The sequence below is a fragment of the Oncorhynchus tshawytscha genome, linkage group LG09 (assembly GCF_018296145.1).
Source record: "Oncorhynchus tshawytscha isolate Ot180627B linkage group LG09, Otsh_v2.0, whole genome shotgun sequence".
In the NCBI taxonomy this organism is placed as follows: Eukaryota; Metazoa; Chordata; class Actinopteri; order Salmoniformes; family Salmonidae; genus Oncorhynchus; species Oncorhynchus tshawytscha.
Window position 1 is genome coordinate 41,822,914 of NC_056437.1, and position 24,877 is coordinate 41,847,790.

At 45.5% G+C, this 24,877-nt stretch overlaps 1 protein-coding gene across 1 annotated transcript in view; it reads right to left on the minus strand.

Annotated features, from left to right (window-relative positions):
• Positions 1-24,877, minus strand: part of arhgap32b (Rho GTPase activating protein 32b) — a 235,642-nt gene that overhangs the window by 53,047 nt on the left and 157,718 nt on the right. The window contains 4 exon segments of the mRNA XM_024431996.2: positions 1,168-1,290; positions 1,755-1,847; positions 7,189-7,326; positions 13,914-14,000. Of these exon segments, the coding sequence (XP_024287764.2) occupies positions 1,168-1,290; positions 1,755-1,847; positions 7,189-7,326; positions 13,914-14,000 (441 nt within the window).

Genomic DNA, 24,877 nt, shown 5'->3' on the forward strand with positions numbered 1-24,877 from the left:
AACACAGAATTGCGCGAAGGCACAGATCTGGGGAAGGCTACCAAAAAATGTATGCAGCATTGAAGGTCCACAAAAACACAGTGGCCTCCATCATTCTTAAATGGAAGAAGTTTGAAACCACCAAGACTATTCCAAGAGCTGACTACATGGCCAAACTGAGCAATCAGGGGAGAAGGGCCTTGGTCAGAGAGGTGACCAAGAACCAGATGGTCACTCTGACAGAGCTCCAGAGTTCCTCTGTGGAGATGGGAGAACCTTCCAGAAGGACAACCATCTCTGCAGCTCCCTGCCAATCAGGCCTTTATGGTAGAGTGGCCAGACGGAGGCCACCCTTCAGTAAAAGGCACATGACAGGGCACCTAAAGGACTAAGACCAGAAACAAGATTCTCTGGTCTGATGAAACTAAGATTTCACTTTATGGCCTGAATTCCAAGTGTCACATCTGGAGGAAACCTGGCACCATTGCTACGGTGAAGCATGGTGGTGGCTGCGTCATGCTGTGGGGATGTTTTTCCAGTGGCAGGGACTGGGAGACTAGTCAGGATCGAGGGAGAGATGAATGGAGCAAAGTACAGAGAGATCCTTGATGAAACTGGTGCGAAGGTTCACCTCCAATAGGAAAACGACCCTAAGCACACATCCAAGACAACGCAGGAGTGGCTTCGGGACAAGTCTCTGAATGTCCTTGAGTGGCCCAACCAGAGCCCGGACTTGAACCCGATCGAACGTCTCTGGAGAGACCTGAAATTAGCTGTGCAGCAACGCTCCCCATCCAACCTGACAGAGCTTGAGAGGATCTGCAGAGAAGAACGGGAGGAACTTCCCGAATGCAGGTGCCAAGCTTGTAGAGTCAAACCCAATAAGACTGAAGGCATTAACCACTTCCAAAGGTGCTTCAACAAAGTACTGAGTAAAGGGTCTGAATACTTAAGTAAATATGATATTTCATTTGACATTTTTTAATGGATTTGCAAACATTTCTACAAACCTGTTTTTGCTTTGTCATTATGTGTGTAGATTCATGAGGGGGAAAAAATATATTTTAGAATAAAGCTGTAAAGTAACAAAATGTGGAAAAAGGGGTCTAAATACTTTCTGAATGTACTGTATGTCCATGTGAGTGTGTGTGCATGATTGTCTAAATGTGTGTCAACTCTCCCTGTCACCTCGAAGGAGAGCTCGTCGGCGGCCTGGGCGATGTAGCGTTTGATGACATGGGCGGCGGCGATGGCGGGCACGTTGATGGAGGACTCCTCGTGGACCAGTAAGTGGTTGCCTTTGTTATCAACCTGGAAAACACACACACACAGTCAAGGTAGTGTCATATTTACTGTCTATCAATGTAGACAGGTTACACTGGGTTGGTGAGTTACGGTTCTAGTGTGTGTAAGGCACTTCATCTCAGTGCAAGAGGCATCACTATCCCTGGTTCGAATACAGGCTGTATCACATCCGGCTGTGATTGGGAGTCCCATGGGGAGGCGCACAATTGGCCCAGCGTCATCCGCGTTTGGCTGGGGTAGGTCGTCATTGTAAATTAGAATTTGTTCTGAACTAGTTAAATTAAAGTTTAATTATATATATATATTTTATATATATATATATATATATAAATAAATAGGTGATTAAGGAATGAAGAGCAGTAAGCTGATAAGCTGTGTTCAAAAGAGAGAGAAAATGGAAAACTGTTTTATGTGTAGTGTATTTGTGTAGAGTGGGAGATTGATAGACATAAACCCAGACAGAAGCTCACCTCCATCCATGTGAGGGCAGGCCCACAGTTGATCTTGTTGTCAGCGATAGCTGTGAGGCGGGAGAGGTAAGCCATCAGCATCTGGGAAACTGCCTGTGAGAGGAAACCAGAAACAGACCATGTGTAAAACACCTATATAAAACCACACAACACCCTTCTGTCACTGTAGCTCTACAGAGTGGTGTCGATTGACCTACAGCTATAGGTAGTGTATGCGAATCCTGTGCGGCCACTTTGCGTGGTCTTTACAACTGATCCAGAGACAGCGTGGTTGTTGTGTACATGATGGGTGAGGCTGGCATTAGGCTATACTTGCTAAGTAGAGCTGATCCTAAATCAGATAGGTGGCCTCCTAACTGGAAATACACGAACAAAACTAAATAACAAAAGGTATCATAGACTTTAAGTGGAATTATCATCAGTATTATCATGGCCGTCAGGCTGGCAGACTCTTCAGGGAAATGTATCCAATCAAGAGGCCATTAACGAAAGAAATCAACTCTGGTTGCGTATCTGCCTACCACCAGGGGAGTATACAGTTTCAATTTAACTCAACCCAATGAGGCTGCTAAGTGCGTTTACATCTGCAACCAATCAAAAACAAGAAGCACTCTCCTTTTTAAGCAGGGCAAATGATTTTCAGGGGACCCATGGTAATACATTTGATGTCAGCGGAACACAAATATTTGTTTTGTGCAATGCCTTTTTTTCGCTTGCACTACTAAAATATATACACAACTTATATGCCATATGCAAAACTGAATTGCCCATGGTCTGCCAATGACTACTCTACTCACAGTCCTACAAATGTGTTTCAGTGTGAGGCGGGAGTCAGAGAAATGGCTTTTAGTCTGTGCTTCACAAGCTAGTAGTTGTCATTGAGTGAGCTGTTTTTAGGTTTCACTGTAATTGTGTGTTCCTTTCACCAAGGTGATGTACTACTTCTGGACAGGAAGCAGTAAACACACAAAAGTGTGCGCGTGTGAGTGAGAGAGCGAGAGAGAGTAAGGAGAGAGGACGAGTCAAATCATTTGTGTGAGAGAAAATTGGAAAGTGTGCATGTGTGCGAGCTCAATGAGTTTGTCAGCACCTCTAGTACTGTAGGAGGGTACCACAGTACTTTAGAGGCATAATGGGCGTTCCAAAACACTTCAGCTGCTCTCAGGCAGGATAAACACATCTCAATGAGCATGAGCCAGAATGACTGAGCTCATAATGCAGTCAATCCTAATGATACTGAAATGAAGGTTGTTTCTATTTTTTTGAGGCGACTTCTTGAGTAATGCACAAAAGATGGCCAGGAGATTTTATTGGTCTGTGGCGGTCCTTCATGTTCCATATTCTATAAAGGCTAGGACAATACAAGAATAGAGAGACAGTGTGAAAACCTCATGTGAGTGAGATACAGTAGGCAACAACATACGTGTGTCTCTGTCACCATCAAAAGTCATTGTTAGATCAAGTTAAAGAATCTCAAGAGGGAATAGCGTCTGTGATGACTACAGAAATAACTGAATTGAGAGAGCGAGAGAGATAGAGAGACAAATAGAGAGGAGAAAAAGACCGCATGAGAGAGAGAAAGGGCAAAAGGAAAGAGTGACTGGTGAGCGCCTAGCAGAGGGAATCAAACACTCCACTGGAGGCCAATTAGAGAGGAGATGAAGAGAAGAGAGGTTAAATAAGGGAAGAGGAGAGAGGTTAAATAAGGGAAGAGGAGAGAGGTTAAATAAGGGAAGAGAAGAGAGGTTAAATAAGGGAAGAGAAGAGAGGTTAAATAAGGGAAGAGAAGAGAGGTTAAATAAGGGAAGAGAAGAGAGGTTAAATAAGGGAAGAGAAGAGATGTTAAATAAGGGAAGAGGAGAGAGGTTAAATAAGGGAAGAGGAGAGAGGTTAAATAAGGGAAGAGAAGAGAGGTTAAATAAGGGAAGAGGAGAGAGGTTAAATAAGGGAAGAGGAGAGAGGTTAAATAAGGGAAGAGAAGAGAGGTTAAATAAGGGAAGAGGAGAGAGGTTAAATAAGGGAAGAGAAGAGAGAGGAAAAGTGGGGACAGGTAGAGGTTAGAGAACTGAACCCAAAGAGAGGCGAGGACTAAGTGAGGTTAGAGGAAAGGAAAGAGGAGATGAGAAAGGAGAGATGATAGGAAAGCAGAGCAGAGGAAATGAGAGGTTAGGGGAGGACAGAAGAGGTTAGGAGAAGAGGAAGGGATAGAGAGAGATTATAGGAGACAAGAAATTAGAGTAGGGAGAAGAGGTTAGAGCAGAGACCATTGAAGTAGTGGGCACAGGGCCAGACGTGGGGCCCTCTCATGACCCTCTCTCTTTCTCTCCCGGAGGTTCTAGGCCGCTGCCTGCCACATCGATTCCAGTACATGAGCTGGCACCGTGCGAACCCAATCAGGCCAGGGACGACCAACACACCCACAGAAGCCATGTGTTGTAGCCCAGAGGAAGGGGCCGAATGGGGCACAATCTGATGACATGTACATGACACTGCCACTTCAGCACTGGTTTTAAAAGTCCCACAGCCTCCGAGCCTTTGTTTTCTTTCCACAAGATGTGGCACCAACAGTACAACATAAATGTAAATATGTATAACCAGATTAACCCTAACTAAACCCACAGCCAGGACAAATCTGGCCAAGAGGAACCGTTGAAGATATGTGAAAGATATATATGTGGAAGATAATAAGATGTGTAAATGACAAAGCATGCCTGGGTTTTAAAAAATATGTTTTTTATTTTATTTGAGTCTTCATTGTGGCACTAACCAGTCCAAACAATGGTTAAATGAGCTATCAGATCTGTTCAAAAATGTCATGAAGGCCACACGTCACCTTGAGGGAGCTCAATGAAGACGAAGCTGACAACATTTAAACGGATCTCAGGATAAATCAAACATTTCCCTAAACAACCCTCATCCGTCAAACGTCAAACGTTGCAGAGAGGGAGAGTACAGAACGTTGAAGTGGACACCACGTTTTGCCTAAATGATAAAAACGGGTTAGCCTGGGACAAAAAGAATGCCAAAAAGAAAGCCCCAAACTTCCAAGAAATGAAACGAGTGCCAACAGTGCTACAATACTAAGCACTTGATTTGGAGGGTAAAGTAGGCTTCTGTATAGAGGGCTTGCTTTGCAGAGCAGCAGAGAAGGAAGGCCATGAACGCTCTGGTCTGGGCTATAATAAGCCAGGGTGGGTAAGGAAAGCTTTTCTCTGATGACATGGATGCTTTCCTTGTTGTGCTGCAGTTGTTGGTTACTGTTGGTGATGAATACCCTGGCGCTTCCCACAAGACTTGTCCTATTCAGCGCACTAATCCAAGAGTGAGCCTTCCCCTGTGTGTGCCAGACAGTGTGTGTATGCGCCCCAAATGGCACCATAGTCCTCATACAGTGCACTACTTTTGACCAGGGCTCTGATCAAAAGTGTCGCACTATGTAGGGAATATGGTACCATTTGCGCCGCCGCCAGTGTCTCTCCTTAGTCCTCCTTCCTCGAGTGTCAAGCAAACACGGCCAAAAGAGGGCCAAGACTCTCCAGAAAGACAAAGACTAGAGAACATAGGGTAAAACAAGAGTAAAGCCAAGCACAACATGGAGGCCTTAGAGGGACGGAGGGGGGGGGAACGACCGGCTGGCCAACGGAATCAATAGGGAGACGGATTAGTTGATTAGCAGTAAGTCTCCTGATTTCGCAGAATATTCGGACCAACTCTTTTCAGGTCTTAGACTTAATGAGTCATGGAAGACATTGTGTGAGCTAATGTCAACTCATTTCGACCAGGCAATTTAGAGCTCCATGTACTGGCCTGCACAACAGTGGCCATTGTGTATTGTAATGAGCAGGCAATATGATGGTTAACATACTAGTTAGGCTAAGACTACCCAAATAACTGCGGTAGCTAGGTACCAAACTGAGGGAGCGGCAAATCAGCCCCTGGACAATACTGTTCGTGACATTTCAATTGAAGCCAATTTTCCCGTACAACAATTCATTCTGTAAGAACCTCTGTATTAAATGCCTGAAAGCTACAATCAGACAATGACAGTTTGAGCACGCAGCCTCCCGAAAAACTATTTGTAAAGCTGGGCTGTCTGAAATTACTAGACGCTCACTCTCCGCTATTATTTGTCCCAGCAGCCGCAGACACAGTTTAAACCGAAAGGACCGACAACATATTCAACCAATCACGACTGAGGTAGGCCTATTTCCTCAGCCTTATTTTGTGAAAACCCTAACAACCTGTTGTACTAGTCCTGTTTCGTGCTGAACATTCCACTACTGAAGGACCCATGCTTTCATTGTGGGCGTAGTAATCTGACCTCCTGTGATTAGTCAACATACCGCCCGGGCCTCCCAGTGTTTCCCATTACACTGGGGACCGGACGACCTGCATCCCAAATGGCACCCTATATAGTGTACTACTTTTGAGAACGGCCAATAGAGCTCTGGTCAAAAGTAGTGCACTATGAAGGGAACAGGGTGCCATTTGGGATGCAGACATAAAGTGGTGCCTAGTCAGCCTACCTCCGTGGGAGTCTCTATTTAGGAGTATTAGGGCCTTTTTTTCCCCCATGGACTGAAGGATCATAAAAAGGTAGGCATTAACAGCCACTCCAAACTTCAAAGGCCATCGATTTAGTTGTGAAGATATGCCACAGTTCAAGTGGGCTTTCGCTGTGAAAACTACTGTTAAGAGTGAGTGTGTGTTCAAGAGAGGGGAAAGAGAGAGGGAGGGAGGGGAAGAGAGAGGGAGGGAGGGGAAAGAGAGGGGAAAAGAGAGGGGAAAGAGAGAGGGAGGGAAAAGAGAGAGGGAGGGTGTAAGAGAGAGGGAGGGGAAAGAGGGGGAAAAGAGAGGGGAAAAGAGAGGGGAAAGAGAGAGGGAGGGTATAAGAGAGAGGGAGGGGAAAGAGAGAGGGAAAGAGAGGGGGAAAAGAGAGGGAGGGTGTAAGAGAAAGGGAGGGGAAAGTGTAAGAGAGAGGGGAAAGTGTAAGAGAGAGGGAGGGTGTAAGAGAGCGAAAGCTCCCGTCACAGCTCAGCGGTGATGGAGAGGCTTTCGAAACGCGTAAACACAGAGACAGCACAATTGGACACTTTCACTCATTTAGGCCATGAATCAGCCTGCAACAAAGACCTAGGCAGGAGTTTGTAAAACAAGCAAAAACGACATGGACATTGTACTGGTATTTCACTCTAGCATGGAAACGGTCGCAAAACTGTTCTGAAGTGAGCCCTGTATTTTTCCTCTGGTTTCTGTCTGAACCCTAAACCGTTATCATGTATAACCCTGAAGGGCATAATATAGTCCTTGCAGTCAGAAGCTTTGAGGTGGCATTCAAAGTGGGAGACTAGAGACTGGGAGAGACCATCTGAATGGTGATATAGGGGTGTTGGGAGGGGTGGCACATCGGCTGTACTGAGACCAGGCGTCTTACCTCGGCGCGATCACTCAGACTGTCGAATCGAGGCAGCTCCGGCAGCTGCGAGAAGCGGCGGTCGTATATGCAGAGGTGCAGGTGCTTATCCAGGACACGAAAATCTTCATAGCTGCGCTTCACAATCCAGTTCCGGCCCTGCGGAAAAACAAGAGAGTCAGCCAGTGGGAAAGAGAGGAGAGAGAACGTTTCCAAAGACAGAGGAGGTGCATCAGCCCTTTACTAGCCTGGTAACAGATACCCCTCACGCCCTAATTCAGAATCCACCGCTGAGACGGGGTGACAGGAGAGGAGCTCTATGCTTTTACTAGGGGGATCAGAGAGGGGGCAGGGCTCGACATTAACGCTGTCCGCTTGCCCGGGCAAGTAAAACAAACTCATTGTTGGACAGGCAGATTACATGGACAAATAAAAAAATCACAATATCAAACAATTACTTTAATCATTTTCCCAGTTATAGTTTTTGGTCATCAATGAAAATCCTGGAAAAGTCATAGTGTGTGCATCACCTGCGTGTGTTCCAGTGGGGGGGATGGGGACGACGATGACGATAGCCAATTCAAAACATAGTGTAGTTTGGCTAGTTCTGACTAGTTAACTGTTTAGCATACATTAATGTCATTGTCATGTCCTCAAATAACTTTCCACCGGCAATCGTGTATAACCACAAATGGCCAAAACGGATACGGGAGCGCAGTTGATGAAACCAATGCTGCAACTCTGGATGTAAAACAAGCTCTCAAGCTCTCAAAATTGACTCGGATTCTCCTCTATTCAATACCAGCCATGCAATTTGGACAAAGTAAAAAATAAATTCTTAGAATGGCCTAATTGATAAGTAACTCCTATGCTGTCAAGATCTCTCAAGAACACTGATTATTTTAACCTCTCAAACAGATAAACATCTTAGGTTAACTACCTCGCACACCGTAGCCGTTGGATCCCTGGTTCATTGAATGAGGGAATTATTTTATAAAAAGACAAAAAGTATTTGGCTATAATTGTAATGTTGCAGGGTGGCCAACCCTCCTCCTGGAGAGTCCAGGAGAGCTACTGGGTATGCAGGCGTTTGCTCCAGCCCAACTCGAACACACCATATTGTAAAGAAATGATCAGCTGCTCAAATCAAATTGCATTGCATCCATACATATGTTAATCTGATATTATTGCAGTGTAGAGAAAAGCTTGTTTCTCTAGCTCCAAAAGTGCAGTAATATCTAACAAAACACACAAATCTAAAGGTAAAATAAAGGAATTAAGAAATACTAGGATGTATAGACATTATGGACAGTATGTGGATAGAAAATATAGTATAATTGAAGAATACGTGGATAGAATAGTATACTGTACAGCAAAAATTAAAAAGGATGGCCTTGACTAGAATACAGTATATATAGTACATATGAAATCAGTAAAACATTACGTAAACATGATTAAAATGATCAGTGTTCCATTATTAAAGTGACCAGTGTTCCATGTCTATGTACATAGGGCAGCATCATTTAAGGTGCAGGGATGAGTTACCGGATGGTAGCCGCCTAGTTACAGTGACTAAGTTTAGGGCAGGGTACTGGGTGGAGGTCGGCTAGTGATGGCTATTTAACAGTCTGATGGCCTTGAGATAGCTGTTTTTCAGTCTCTCAGTCCCAGTTTTGCTGCACCAACCTCACCTTCTGGATTATAGCGGAGTGAACAGGCAGTGGCTCAGGTCCTTGATGTTCTTCTTGTCCTTCTTTTGACACCGGGTGCTGTAGTTGTCCTGAAGGGCAGGCAGTGGGCTTCCGGTGAGAGCCCTATGGTTGCGGACGGTGCAGTTGCCGTACCAGGCGGTGATACAGCCCGACAGGATGCTCTCAATGGTGCATCTGTAAAGGTTTGTGAGGGTCTTAGGGGCCAAGCCAGCTTCCTGAGGTTGAAGAGGCGCTGTTGCTCCTACTATACCACACTGTGTGGGTGGACTATTTCAGATTGTCAGTGATGTGTACTGTCAGTGACTGAGGAACTTGAAGCTTTTCACCTTCTCCACTGTGGCCCCGTTGATGTGAATGCGTGCTCCCTCTGCTGTCTCCTGAAGTCCACGATCAGTTCCTTCATTTTGTTGACATTGAGGGAGAGGTTATTTTCATGTCACAACGCTCTCGTCGTTGTTGGTAATCAGGCCTACCACTGTTGTCGTCTGATAACTTGATGATTGAGTTGGAAGCGTGTGTGGCCACGCAATCATGGGTAAACAGGGAGTACAGGAGGGGGCTGAGCACACACCCTTGTAGGGCCCCTGTGTTGAGGATCAGCATAGTGGAGGTGTTGTTGCCTACCTTCATCACCTGGGGGTGGCCCATCAGGAAGTTGAGGACCCAGTCGCACAGAGCGGGGTTCAGGCCCCGGGCTTCATAATGAGCTTGGAGGGTACTATGGTGTTGAAGGCTGAGCTGTACTCAATGAACAGCATTCTTACATAGGTATTCCTCCTGACCAGATGGGATAGGACAGTGTGCAGTACCATGTGGATTGCATACTCAGTGGATCTATTGGGGCGGTATGCAAATTAGAGTGGGTCTAGGGTGTCAGGTAAGGTAAAGGAGACATGATCCTTAAGTAGTCTCTCAAAGCACTTCATGATGACAGAAGTGAGTGCTACAGGGAGATAGTAATTTTGTTCAGTTACCTTCACTTTCTTGGGTACAGAAACAATAGTAGGCATCTTGAAGCAAGTGGGGACATCAAACTGGGATAGGGAGAGATTGAATATATCCGTAAACATTCCAACCAGCTTGTCTGCGCATGTTCCGAGGATGTGGCTAGGGATGGCGGTAGGCTTGCGGCAGTGGCCCGTGTCAGTGGCACTGTGTTATCCTCAAAGTGGGCAAAGAAGATGTTAAGCTTGTCTGGGAGCAAGGCGTCGATGTCCGCGACGGCCGGTTTTCTCTATATAATGCGTAATTTGTGGAGTCCCTGCCACATACATCTCATGTCTGAGCCGTTGAATTGCGACTCCACTTTGTATCTGTACTGACGATTTGCCTCTTTGATTTCCTTATCGAGGGCATAACTGGACTGGTGTATTCATCACCTTGCTGTAGTTAAATGTGGTGGTTCACACTTTTAGTTTTGTCTTCTATCCAGTTTTTGGTTTGGATAGGTTTTAATTGTCACAGTGGGAACAACATCCCCTATACACTCCCTAATGAACACAGTCACCGTGTCAGTGTATACGTAAATGTTATTCTCAGAGACAACCCGGAACATTTTACAGTCCACGTGGAAAATTCCGATCAGACCAGCGTTGAATAGACCTTAGCATTTGTAATTCCTGTTAAGAGTTTCTGCCTATAGGAAGGGAGAAGCAAAATGGAGTCGTAATCTGATTTTGCCAAAGGGAGGGCAGGAGAGCGCCTTATAGCCATCCCGGAAGGGAGAGTAACAATGGTCGAGAGTTTTTGAAGCGCGAGTACTACAGGCGATGTGTTGATAGAACTTCGGTAGCGTTTTCCTAAGTTTGCTATATTAAAGTCCCCAGCAATAATAAATGCGGCCTCGGGATTTGCAGTTTCCAGTTTGCACAAGGTCCAGTGTAGTTCCTTGAGAGCTGTCGTGGTATCGGCTTGAGGGGGAATATACACGGCTGTGACGATAACAGATCGGCTTATCAAGATCCAGGTGTGTTTGAGCAGGGTTGGATAAAAAGCTTGATAGGGTGACTCCCCACAGAACACTCCACTGGGGGACAGGGACCAGCCATTTGTATGGTTGTAGTTTGGTTGTGGTTGCCCCAAGCAGAGCACCAGTCTGCCAATGTGAGGCAGTGCTAAAAAACAGACGAAGGGATGGTGGATGGATGGATGGATGGAGGGGGGATGAATCTAAATGGCTGGGATTACTAAGAGGGGTCAAATCTGGTGGAATTAAGAGAGGTGGACATTATATCCTTCAATTTCAACACGGGGGGCCATTTTAACCTGAAAGAGGGATCTCCCTCAATGGACGATGTTCCCTGAATCTACTACAGAACATTGAGTGAAAAATAAAATATTTTATAATATTGGATGTACTGCTATTAATCAAACCAGAAACATATGCGGTGGGGTAATCACTTGTTTTATTAGTATTGTGAGTAAATCCAACAGGCACCATGCCACACAGAATGGAACAGCTCCTAAATATGTTGCCATTGAAGCTCACTGAACTCACACTTTAACTGTGCTGGCCTGGATAGCGAAGTTTGGAATCCATTTATGAAGTCACCAATTCGCCGAGGCTATTTTGGGAGTACAACACAAGAACTCGATAATTCACACAGATCCATACGTTAACTCTTAACAGACATCGGGGCCGGCTGGCGATTGACAAAGCCATCCATGTTTAAAAAAAAATCTAAATGAAAGGGTGCCGAGTTGTGATGTTAGCCTCGGGCAATGTCCCTATGGGGAACAGGGTGCAATTTGGGACAGGCCGTTGGTCAGCACCAGGAACAGGTTCTTTTAGAATTTATCCTGGGGATAATGTAGCTCATGGGCTGAGAAAGTCGTGGGGAGCAAAGGAGGAGAAGGAAGAGTGGAAATGGAGAAAGGTTGAGGATGGTGATGGTGGCAGTTGGGGTTAATACTTCTGAAAGCTCTGTCAGATCAGAGTACTGTGTATCCAGGCTCTGGAAGACAAGCTTCCAACAGTCCCCCTTTATGGGCTGACAAATAATTATCCATAACTCTATTAGCCATAGCCACTTCCAGGTTGGCAAAAAAAGGCAACATTTCAAGGACCTACTGAATTTCAAGCAGAAGATGGACACACTGCAAGCTTATCAAAATGCAGAATCATTCCCAGTTATAGCCCATTTAGCAGGCCATGTGTTTTATCTCCGATGGCCAGTCTTGTCCCCCCTTTTCTCTTCTTGCTCCCTGGTCCAATGCCCATGTCCCCAGTGTGTGGTAACTATCCCTCATCCAGGCAGTCTTCTCGATGGCTGGCTTACAGCCTCCGGCCACATTCATCTCTGAAAGGACAACACAAACCTGCATTTCTGTGGGTCACCCCCTTTACACATCTCTCCACTCCTGTCCTATCTTCCCACCCTTTATTTTCTATTCTCTTCCTATCCCCTCTTTCTTTTGTTCTCCAGAAGGAAAGTCAAAGGTACGTGCTCCCAACATGGAATTGGTCAATTTCCCTGCACTTACCATCACCATGCACTTACCATCATCTATATCAAAGAAAGAAAATGGTGGAATATGCTTCAGAAGCCGTCTACAGATGACAAAACCAGTGGTATAAGTGCAAACCAAATTAACTTTGCCCTCAGCTCATCATCGCATTCAAAGCTACTCCTGTCTTCCTATTTTCCATCCAGTTGCTTCACCGTTTCTTTTTCGACTCACAAGAGTGATTGCAAACCTCAAAACCCCAGTTCCAGAACAAGGGAGAAAAAAAAACTTGGTTGCTTTGATTTGACCCAGAAAGAACCCTCTGAACTGGGGCCAGGGCTGGAGTGACTGTGACTGCAGAGCATCGACCAGCCCCACTGATCCTAGTGCAGCCATAAGGGGATAACCAGGAGGGAATCAGGACTGTAGAAATATTTGTGTAGGGCTCCGTATAGTACTTGGTGAGCTACAGTAGCTTTGTCCCACTTTCAGACACTGGGACTTCCAGTCAGTTCCTTTGTTTGTCTGTTCCCTTACTAGTCTGTGGAACTAAAGCGATCTATCCTGCAGGCTGGATTCTTTCTCCTCCGCTCTCTGTACTAAGAGGGTGGCTCTGGGCCAATTGTTCACCCTCCTTTCCCCCCTTATATATGGAACAGTGCAGCAGTTTCAGCTCCCCTTTCCAACACCAAGCCAAGGAAAGATGGAATTTCCAAGGACAGAGACACCCGTTTTCCGTGGCATTGCCAAGGTCATGCAAATGGAATATGATCTAGAGGAAAAATGTGTGAAACCTGAATCGAGTGAGTCAGTGGAAGGGGTGAGACCGGAGCTACTGGGTTGTGTGGGACCTGTGCGCAATTGTGGGAACTGGAAAGCACATGTGAGCTTAAGAAAATGGAATTCAGTAAAATGGAAGGCAGGTCTTCAGTGAACCTTAAACTAGGAAGTCCCTAGAGATGTCCTACATGTTAAATTTAGGAGAAACAGCCAAGTTAAACGTTTTTAAAAAAACATTTTGATCAATAGACGATGAAATTGGGCAAGGGTTTTATTGAATTGCTTCGCTAGGTCTCTGATGAGAGGATAATCAATTGCCAAGGAGAAGATTCGGATGGTATGCCAGACGTCTTTTTCAAGTTGTGTGTTTTGTTGCTACTCAACACCTTGTGAACATTGTGGATAAGGCCAAACGGCATCATTTCCCTGTCACTCTCCTTTCCCACGAGACCCTTATCACCAATCTGACCTTTCTGTTGAGTAGTTTGGTTGTTCCAGCTTCACCGTTCCCGCAACTAAGATTCTACAATCATGACCGAAAGTGTTTTCAGAAAAATGAAAAATAAGCCAATCCCGTAACATTACTAGCTAACAGAGGGGTGTGCTGGGTATGATTTACAGTATTGGGCGTTCATCATTTGGTGTGTGACAAGATTCAAAAGACAACGATTTTCCATGTGACTGTGTGTCTGTGAGAGTGTGTGGGTTTGTGTGCAAGTGTGTGTGCAAATGTATATGAGAGAGCACTGATAGAGTGAGTATGACACTGCAGCATATCACAGCACCCGGGGGATTACTCTGTCATACCTGGCAGTAGATCTGGACCAAGTACTGCAGCTCTTTGGACTCAAAGCCATTCCGTGTCACTTCGCTCTGTTCATCCGCGAGTGAAAGCTGGAATACAGAGAGTGAAAGGGGGAGAGAGAAAGTATGAGACACAGTGCTTCATGTTTGGGGTTTTGGGTCAAATGGCATAAGGGCATGGATGTGGTCAGATGACAACAGATCATTTGGTTGAAACAACCCTTTAACCTTTGTCTAACCCCCCCCTCCCTTTCTTCCAAGCAAGAGCTAAGAGAGTCTCTCAGTAGAACCAAAACAAAATAATTATCATCCCTCACAACCCCTGACAGTTATACCGAGCCCGAGGCAAGTATTCACAAACCGTCTCAGTGTAGGAGTACTGATCCAGGATCAGTTATCCCTTTTAGATTATAGTGAATATGATTATACGGACAGTTGGGATCTGATCCTAGAACAGCACTCGTACTCTGAGACACCTTGTGTAGAAAACAAAACCGAAAAATCACCAGCCCTCATCAATGAACAAATCACTTTGTCTTTGCGTCACACAAACCCAGCTCGGGTATCATCCCCGACAGAAGAAACCACTTTAACACTCAATTCCTAATCCCTTTGCTATGACTTCGCAAGTGGAAGAGAGAGAGAACCTCAAATGTAAACGTTACAAGTCCCTTCCCTTCCCAGATGAGCTAACTAACAAAGAGAACATTGAAAGAGGAGTTGACAGAATAAAGCAGGAAGGAAGGAGGGACAATCATAAGGTGGGATGATGAGACTGATTTGTCCCCAGCTGAGCCCCCCTGCCTGCCCACGTTCTTATGAAATATAAATGAGGACTGGAGCGTCCCACACAGCAGGTGAGCGTCTCTTCCATGTTACTCAGTAGACCACGGAGGAACTGATATCTTGGTCGAATTCAATAGTACATATCGTACCATTGGAAAACGTTTTGTAATGAAAGCTCAAACAAACGTAAACAATGGACAATTTCAGGTAGTCCCTCGCCTCCCTCCCCATTTCGGACTGTTTGCTTCTGTTTGGTTCCTAATGAATAGGACCCTGATCTGGCTGTGAGCACTGGACCTGACAAGCTTAGATGCAGAAGCCGACTTCAACAGTTATTCGCAACAGTTTGATGCTATAGGCCTGTAAGTGCCATACACTCACATTGTAGGCCTTTGTAAGATGGTTTTGTCGATTGCAGGGGGACATAGAATTTCTTCTAATTTCAAGGAGTCATTCATTTGATTGAGCCTATGACTTGTATGAAAATGAGAAAGACATTTGTTGCATAATTTATAGCTCAGGGGTTCCATTATAATTAATGACTCTCCGTTTTCCCTTTTGAACCGGAAGTAGGAAACAAACTCCCATGTACTCCCTTTCTCAACATTAGGTATGTGTGACACCTGACACCACCTATTACTAAGCTAGGCATGCCAATTAGTGACCAAGCAATTTGCTTTTGTCCTAGTTGAAGCTGCTAGCCTATGTCTCCCAATCAATCCCAGGTAAATTGCTTTACTTTAACACAATGTTACTATTGCAGAGACCATGTTTTACAATCCACCATTGATTGCAAGACTGTGCAGTGAATTGTATGGTTTGTGTGCTCCATTCATGCACAGACACACAGTACAACAGTCTCTGTGTTCACCCCCATCATTGCACACACATTATGGACACACACACACACATTAAAACTGAATGGCCCTCGCTGTCCTTTGTGCCTGAAGGGGTCTGCTGCGTATCTCACAGGCACCAGACCCCTACAACCCCAACACACACACCTCCCCCACACAGCCCACCGCGTATCTCTCCGCTTCCCAGCCATCCCTGTGATTGACATATCAAAAAGGAATGAGCTGGGCGTGCTGACTGGGGCAACACGTCCAAGCACTGACCTCAGTGGGGGGGGGACAAATGATCATGTGTACACAGTCAAAGACACAAACAGGGTTAAGTCGGGTCTTGTTTGTGTGGCAAAACAAACTTAAACCCTTGCGATTCTCTTGTTGTTATGAGTGGTAGACCCTCAGCAGCTGCAGAAGACAGCTCAGCGTTTAACCTACAAATGTCGTTTGAGGAGTTAGTCAGTTAACTTTGGTCAAGTCTGAGTTTAACTCGGTATAACCGGTAGCACGAAAGTGGCTCACCTTTAGCCAGGTACATTTCTATGGCAACCAATCCTTCAGAACTAATCCTTCAGGAATGCTAACTGAAGCTGGCTAACTTTAGACATGCCTGAGTAGATCTAGCGTGCTTCATAGTGTTCCCCTCAGGATAGCATCAAGGTTGTCAATACACTGATCTAGGAGCAGTGGGACTGGGGCAGGATCACACCCAACATGGAACACAACAACAGAACACTGATCAGTAGTAGGCTGCCTTCACCATCCACAGCAGAGACTGTACAGTTGATATATAGGCTAAAGAGAAGTGCTTTGTATAAATCTGGGGCTGTTACTTGGTTTAAATTTGTCCATGAATGTGTGTGTGCTTATGCTTGTATATAAAAAAATAATGTTTTGTCACATAAGTGCAGTGAAATGTGTTGTTTTAGAGGGTCAGCCATAGTAGTACGGTGATAGCAGTACCATACCATAGTAGTAGTACGGTGATAGCAGTACCATACCATAGTAGTAGTACGGTGATAGCAGTGCCATACCATAGTAGTAGTACGGTGATAGCAGTGCCATACCATAGTAGTAGTACGGTGATAGCAGTGCCATACCATAGTAGTAGTACGGTGATAGCAGTGCCATACCATAGTAGTAGTACGGTGATAGCAGTACCATACCATAGTAGTAGTACGGTGATAGCAGTACCATACCATAGTAGTAGTACGGTGATAGCAGTGCCATACCATAGTAGTAGTAGGTGATAGCAGTGCCATACCATAGTAGTAGTACGGTGATAGCAGTACCATACCATAGTAGTAGTACGGTGATAGCAGTGCCATACCATAGTAGTAGTACGGTGATAGCAGTACCATACCATAGTAGTAGTACGGTGATAGCAGTGCCATACCATAGTAGTAGTACGGTGATAGCAGTGCCATACCATAGTAGTAGTACGGTGATAGCAGTGCCATACCATAGTAGTAGTACGGTGATAGCAGTGCCATACCATAGTAGTAGTACGGTGATAGCAGTGCCATACCATAGTAGTAGTACGGTGATAGCAGTGCCATACCATAGTAGTAGTACGGTGATAGCAGTACCATACCATAGTAGTAGTACGGTGATAGCAGTGCCATACCATAGTAGTAGTAGCGTGCCATACCATAGTGAGTAGCAGTGCCATACCATAGTAGTAGTACGGTGATAGCAGTACCATACCATAGTAGTAGTACGGTGATAGCAGTACCATACCATAGTAGTAGTATGGTGATAGCAGTACCATACCATTGTAGTAGTATGGTGATAGCAGTACCATACCATAGTAGAAGTATGGTGATAGCAGTACTTTTGTATTGTATTACTAAAATTGATTTAAAAAAACAAGAAAATGTTTAGTCACATACACCAGATAGGTGCAGTGAAATGTGTTGTTTTACAGGGTCCTAGTAGTACAGCGCCCCTGGAAGAAATGAGGGTTAAATGTCTTGCTCAGGTACTCACCATACTACTACAACACTCTAACCGCTAGGCTACCTGCCGCTCCTATCCTCGTGGGTACCAGAAATCCCCAAGTCCCCACAAGGATATTAAAACAAGAACTTCTCCCAGGACTCCCGAGTGGCGCAGCGCTCTAAGGCACTGCTTCGCAGTGCTAGAGGCGTCACTACGGACCCTGGTTTGATCCCGGGCTGTTTCACAGCCGGCCGTGATCGGGAGTCCCATAGGGCGGCGCACAATTGGCCCATCATCGTCCGTCCGGGTTCGGGGAGGGTTTGGCCGTCATTTTAAAATAAGAATTTGTTCTTAAATTACTTGACTAGTTAAATTAAGGTTTTAAAAAAATGCTATAGGTTTAGAATTAGGGCTAGGGGTTCAGGTTAAGGTTTAGGGAAAATAGGATTTTGAATGGAAATCAATTTCAGGTCCCCACAAGGATAGTAAAACATATGCTGTGTGTGTGTGTGTGACCAGGTTCAATATGCACCTGTCAACACTGTCAGCCTGTCAACACTGTCAGCCTGTCAACACTGTCAGCCTGTCAACACTGTCAACACTGTCAACACTGTCAGCCTGTCAACACTGTCAGCCTGTCAACACTGTCAGCCTGTCAACACTGTCAACACTGTCAGCCTGTCAACACTGTCAACACTGTCAGCCTGTCAACACTGTCAACACTGTCAGCCTGTCAACACTGTCAGCCTGTCAACACTGTCAGCCTGTCAACACTGTCAACACTGTTAGCCACCGTTCTGCACTTCAGACAGACACTTAAATGAAAGTCCTCTTAGACACACTAGCAAGGGCCTCTAATCATAGGAAAATGACATGCCTCTGTCAAACGGTCAATTTCAGAGTGCATGGATGGAGTTGTCCTTGAAAAATGGCAGAAATCAACAGTACCTTGCTCCAAACACATCTAGGGCCTCATTTTGAAAAGCTTAATTGGTGTCCTTGGTGGTGTTCTTGGCATTAGCCTCGAAGTCTTCGAGTGCTTGGAATTGTTGAACTAGAGAAGTAGCATCCTGCCATTTTCACCTGCTATTTAAACATCTCATCTCCATCTTTTGAGCCAGCGGGTTTACTGTGTTACAAAAAGTATGCAAGGCTACGTGTGGAACGCAAAATAGCAGGCTTGGTTTAAATGCCATTGTAACTCTAGATGGCTTGGCATTGCCTACTGTTTGCAGCGACGACTTTTCGCTTCCTCCCTCTCTCTTCTTCTATTCTGTGTTTTCACTTTTGTTAGCTACCACTCCCCATACCCTCTTCTCTATGTCATCTTCAGTGTTATGTTTGCTCAAATAGTTACACAGACAGAGAACTTTGAGGAGAAAGGAGTTTGTTCTTTAAGCGCTTAGAAAGTGTGCTGAACAAACAATGTTAAGGGACACGAGAGAGCGAGACAGCGAGACAGAGCAAGAGAGAGCAAGAGAGAGCCTGCGCTCGGAGCAGGGGAACAACTAGTCCTATATACCAACAGCAGGGCTTTTCTCAGCGCAGGGCAGGGGCAATGAAAACAAACGCCGCATGCAATCCCAAAGAGGCCAACATTTGTGTCGAGCGAAAAATACTTTCCCTATTACGGCAGTAGGGTGTTAAAGCGGAAATCAGCAGTTGAAACAATAAAGTACTCCCCGCACCTGTTTTGGTAAAAAGCTGAAGAAAGTTTCAAGTTATAAAGTCACATGCACAAGTACAGTGAAATGCCTTTCTTGCAGCTCTAACCCCAACCACGCAGTAATCAATAACAATGTAATACAAAAATAACATAAAACAAAAACACAAAATATATATAAATAAGAACACAACAGTAAGTAAGCATACTATATACAGGGTCATTTCCAGTACCATAGTTACAATGTGCAGGAATACTGGAAAGACAGTGGTAGATATGTTTTGGGGTAAGGTGACTAGGCATCAGGATATATAAGAGTAGCAGCAGCAGCGTATATGATGATTGTATGTGAGTGTGTAAAGTCAGTATAAATGTATGTGCATATTATTTGTGTGAGCAAATGGAGTGTTTGTGTGTGTGTTGGAGTATCAGTGTACATAGTGTGTAGGGCACTGAGTGTGCATAGAGACAGTGCAACAATAAGAATAAAATACAAAGGTCAACTCAGATAGTCCATGTAACCATTTTGTTAGCTAATTAGCAGTTTTATGGTACAGGGATAGAAGCTGTTCAGGAGCCTGTTCCTGTCCGACTTGATGCATTGGTCCCGTATGCCGTTCGGAAGCAAAGAAAACAGTCTATGGTTTGAGTGGTTGGAGACTAGCGATTTTTCTGGCATTCCTTTCACACCGCCTGATAGAGGTTCTGGACGGCAGGGACCTCAGCCCCAGTGATGTACTGGACTGTCCACACCCCCCTCTGTAGCGCCATCCGATCGAGGGCGGTGTTATTGTCATATCAAGCAGTGATACAGCCAATCAATATGCTCACAATGGTACAGCTGTAGAACCTTTTCAACCTCCTGAGGGGGAAGAGGCACTGTCGCACCTTCTTCATGACGGTGTGCGTGTGTGGACCATTTAAAATTCTTAGTCACTTGGACACAGAGGAACTTGAAGCTATCGACCTGCTCCACTGCAGCCCTGTCAATGTAGATTGGGGCGTGCTCGACCCCCCCCATTTCCTGTAGTCCACGATCAGCTCCTTGGTCTTACTGACGTTGAGGAAGAGGTTGTTGTTCCGGAGGGGGGGGAGGGGGGCAAAGCATATACCCCGTGGGGCCCTGTGTTAAGGGTCAGCATGGGAGTTGATGTTGCCTACCCTCACACCATCTGGGGTCGACAAGTCAGGAAGTCCAGGATCCAGTTGCAGAGGGAGGTGTTCAGTCCCAGGGTCTTAAGCTTGGAGGGGACAATGGTGTTGAACACTGAGCTGTAGTCAATGAACAGCATTCTCACATAGGTGTTCCTCGTATATAGCGGGTGAAGGCAGTGTGGAGTCAAATTGAGATTGTGTTTTCTGTTGGGGCTGTATGCAAATTGGAGTGGGTCCAAGGTGTCTGGGATGATTGAGTTGATGTGTTCCATAACCAGCCTCTCAAAGCACTTCATGATTACAGAACTGAGAGCTACAGGGCGGTAGTCATTGTGGCATGAAGCCTTAGAGTTTTAATGAACAGGAATGATGGTGGTCATCTTAAAACATGTGGCAGTTACAAACTGGGATGAGGAGACAATGAATATACCTGCCAGCTGTTCTGCGCAGAGAACGTTGTTTTGTCAAAGCGTGCATAAAATGCATTGTGTTCGTCTGGTACAGAGGCATCGTTGGGCAGATCACGGCTGGGTCTTCTTTTGTAATCCATAATGAACTGTAGCCCCTGCCACATGCGGCAGGTGTCGGAGCCTGTGTAATATGGGTAACTCCTGTTTGAACTTCTGCTTGAAAACAGGAAGCAGGAGTACGGAGTTATGATCTGACGAATGGCGGACGAGGGATGGCCTTGTATGCTTGCTTGTGGGTAAAATACCAGTGGTCTATGACGAGAGTCCCGTTGGTAGGAAATCCGTGATCGGAAGTCATCCATCTTATTATCATCCTCATCAACAGGTGTCCGCTTCTCCCTTCGCCTTAATCTCGCCAGGATCCACCCTCTCTTGAGTCTAACATCGCTGTTTCCTCTTGGGTAGCCAGGAAATTGGTCCGGAATTACAGAAAGAGCCCAGGGCAGACGAGTCGAAGTTGAAGCCATAATTGAGGTAAGTATGTGCCGATCTGATGTTCAAAATGTTTTGTCGGTTGTAAGAAATGATAGCAGATACATTTTGAGAAAATAAACGACATAACGGCAGCCATCCAGTACCACGGCATCTTTAACCACTCAAATTCATAGACAGAGCTATGATGATTAGTGTTTTAACCATGTTTTAAGGCTATAGTGTTTGTTGACATTTACTAAAACAAGCTTGTATTCTGGTGTATGACAGTTGAACTAAGCTCATGAGGCATTTATAAGTTATATTGAAGAATCAAATGGGTACATATCATTCATTTTTAAGTCCAAAAATGGATGTAGTAACTGCAGATCGACCCCTTAAGAGTTTGGACTGCTTCTGAACAGAGACAGGGTGAGTGTTGGGTGGTGATACGCACACACTCAAGCTGTCATGCACAAAGTACGCACACAAACACAATGTTATGCACACACGGAAAGGGAAGGCTACATGTACAAATGCATGTACACACAGTCACACACACAGTCACACATACAGTCACACACACATGAATTCATTACCGGTGGCGCTCAATGACAGTTCAATGAACCGGGAGTGACAGAGCCACCAGTCTATTGTTCAGCTGGGATCCCTGCTGCTGAGCCACACGTACACACACATTTGTGCCGCTCCGTAAAAAAAAAAGTTTGTAATTCCAACTCCCAGCCAGTGCATATGCCTCTGCTATATTGCACTGTCTGGCGGTGAAATACTGTCTTGCACATAGACATAAATCCACCACAGTGACAGAAGATTCCATGCACGGTGGCCTTGCTCCAGAGAGAATGTGTGTGTATATATATATATTACACACATGTGCGCGCGAAAAGCTATTGCTGCCTTCTAGCTATCTAGTACAGTCAAGGTGCCAGTCTCCTAACACAGAGAAAAGGAAAAATTGAAAAGAAGAACAAGAGGCGATAAAGAGGAAGAGCGGTGCTCCCATTCAGTACTCACAGCAAAAGAGTCCTGTTGCCACTGCTTTCGCCGTCCAGCCTTTCGTTTGGCTTCCCCTCACGCTGCCTCTCAGGGGTTCAACGTAGAAAGAGAGCCCCCCTACTTAACACACACCCTGAAGCCTGCAGAATCCATCTCTCACCGCGCGTGTGTCAAAGTGGCAGGTTCCCCCGTCCCACCAGCCTCTGTTCCCCTCGCGTCTGATACAAATCCACACAGATGTCAGCCCCGTCTCCTTACGAGCTCACACACACACTCTCTCTCGGTTTGTGTGTGTGGAGTGCAACTCCTCCCAGAGAGAGCGAGAAGAGGGCGGTAGCGGTAGCACCGGCAGCAGTAGAGCACTTGTTTGTTGGGTTTGGAAGATTCCACGTCGGGACCTGTGTGGTTTTCATCCATTCCGTTTTGTTCTCCACATCTCTCAACCTTGTGATGCTCTCTGGGCTCCTTTCTCTCCCACTTTCTCACTCTCCTCCTCTTTGTCCTACTTCATGTCTTAGTTAGCTCTGGTTCAACAGGGCATAAATTACGCTCAATTTCACGAGCAGAAGAAGTAGCTGATGAAAAAGTGATTTTCTTTCCTGCACTGCACATCCGCTCTGTCCGTCTCTCCATCACATGCTTTCGCTCTCTCCTCTTTCCCTCACTCGCCCCCTCCTTTCATTGGTACAGTCCCCAGGACAAAGCGAGAGGGCTGGAGGGAGCCAAAAGAAACAGAGGGGAGGGGTGTGTAGAGGAGGTGGGAAAGGGGTTGCCTTTGCAGGAGAGCAGTTATTTTCTCCAGCACGTGGCCTCACTCTATGTATTTCTTTCCTTTCTAGAATTAGGCAATCTCCACACTTGAGCATCAATGTCTATTTACATTTCGCAACAATTTTCAGCTCAGTTTTACTTTCAATTAATGTAATTTTACAGAATAGTCTTCTGCTATAAATTATGGTTATGGTGACATTGTTGCACATAGAGGCCAAGAAGCATAATTCCATTGACCCCAGCTGAGGCTTTTGTCTTGTACTCATGTAAAACAAGGATTTATAGTGGCTTCATTTGCGCCTTGACCCATCGGTTACCAGGGGTTGTAGCTATAGAACTAAAATAATTCCTAAAAAAAGGATACACCAGCCAAAAATGCCAAGGTATGAGGGGATATGTCCATTCTATAAATTATATTTCTATGGTTGCAGCCATAGACATGCATGAAGATAAACTAAAATAAATTATCTATGGTTGCAACAGAAGCAGGGATGACATTGTGAGTGCCATCCCATCTGATGGCCATTAGAAGCAGTTTTCCGTGAGGACAGTCAAGTCATAGACTGCGTCCCAAATTACACCTTATTCCCTACATAGTGCACTACCTTTGACCAGGGCACATAGGGCTCTGATTTAAAAAAAATGGTGCACTATGTAGGGAGTAGGGAGCCATTTGGGATGTAGCCTGAGAGAAGGGGGAGGGAGAGGGGAGCAGACCGCCACATGGTCATAACATCAGGACGAGCCAAGTGCACTGGCCCGCTGGATCTGCCCCAATGAGCAATTCCTCCCGTGTCTGCTTTACTGCTAAAACACATTGAGACTTGACTGGGAAAGTGCTTGTGTGTACTGTGTGCTAGGCTACATATTTGCAGATTTTGTCAGGGGAGATCTGGCTGTACAATGCATGCGGAAAGTATTCAGACCCCTTCACTTTTTTCACATTTTGTTACGTTACAGCATTATTCTTTTTTCCCCATCAATCTACACACGATACCCCATAAGTATTCAGACCCTTTACTCAGTACTTTGTTGAAGCACCTTTGGCAGTGATTATAGCCTCAAGTCTTCTTAGGTATGATGCTACAAGCTTGGCACACCTGTATTTGAGGAGTTTCTCCCATTCTTCTCGGCAGATCTCAAGTTATGTCAGGTTGGATGGGGAGTGTCGCTGGACAGCTATTTTCAGGTCTCTCCAGAGATGTTCGATCGGGTTCAAGTCCGGGCTCTGGCTGGACCACTCAAGGACATTCAGAGACTTGTCCCAAAGCCACTCCTGTGCTGCCTTGGCTGTGTGCTCAGGGTCATTGTCCTGTTGGAAGGTGAACCTTCACCCCAGTCTGAGGTCCTGAGCGCTCTGGAACAGGTTTTCATCAAGGATCTCTGTACTTTGCTTCATTCATCTATCCCTCAATCCTGACTAGTCTTCCAATCCCTGCCTCTGAAAAACATCCGCACAGCATGATGCTGCCACCACGCTCCACCGTAGGGATGGTGCTGCGTTTCCTCCAGACGTGACGCTTGGCATTCAGGCCCAAGAGTTCAGTCTTGGTTTCATCAGACCAGAGAATTGTGTTTCTCGTGGTCAGAGTCTTTTGGTGCCTTTTGGCAAACACCAAGCGGGCTGTCATGTGCCTTTTACTGAGTGGTGGCTTCAGTTTGGCTGGCCGGGTGGCAAGCTCTAGAAAGAGTCTTGGTGGTTCCAAACTTCTTCCATTAAGAATGATGGAGGCCACTTGCTTTTTGCTCTGACATGCACTGTCAACTGTGGGACCTTAAATAGACAGCTGTGTGCCTTTCCAAATCATGTCCAATCAATTGAATTGACCATAGGTGGACTACAATCAAGTTGTCGAAACATCTCAAGGATGAATGAAAACAGGATGCACCTGAGCTCAATTTCGA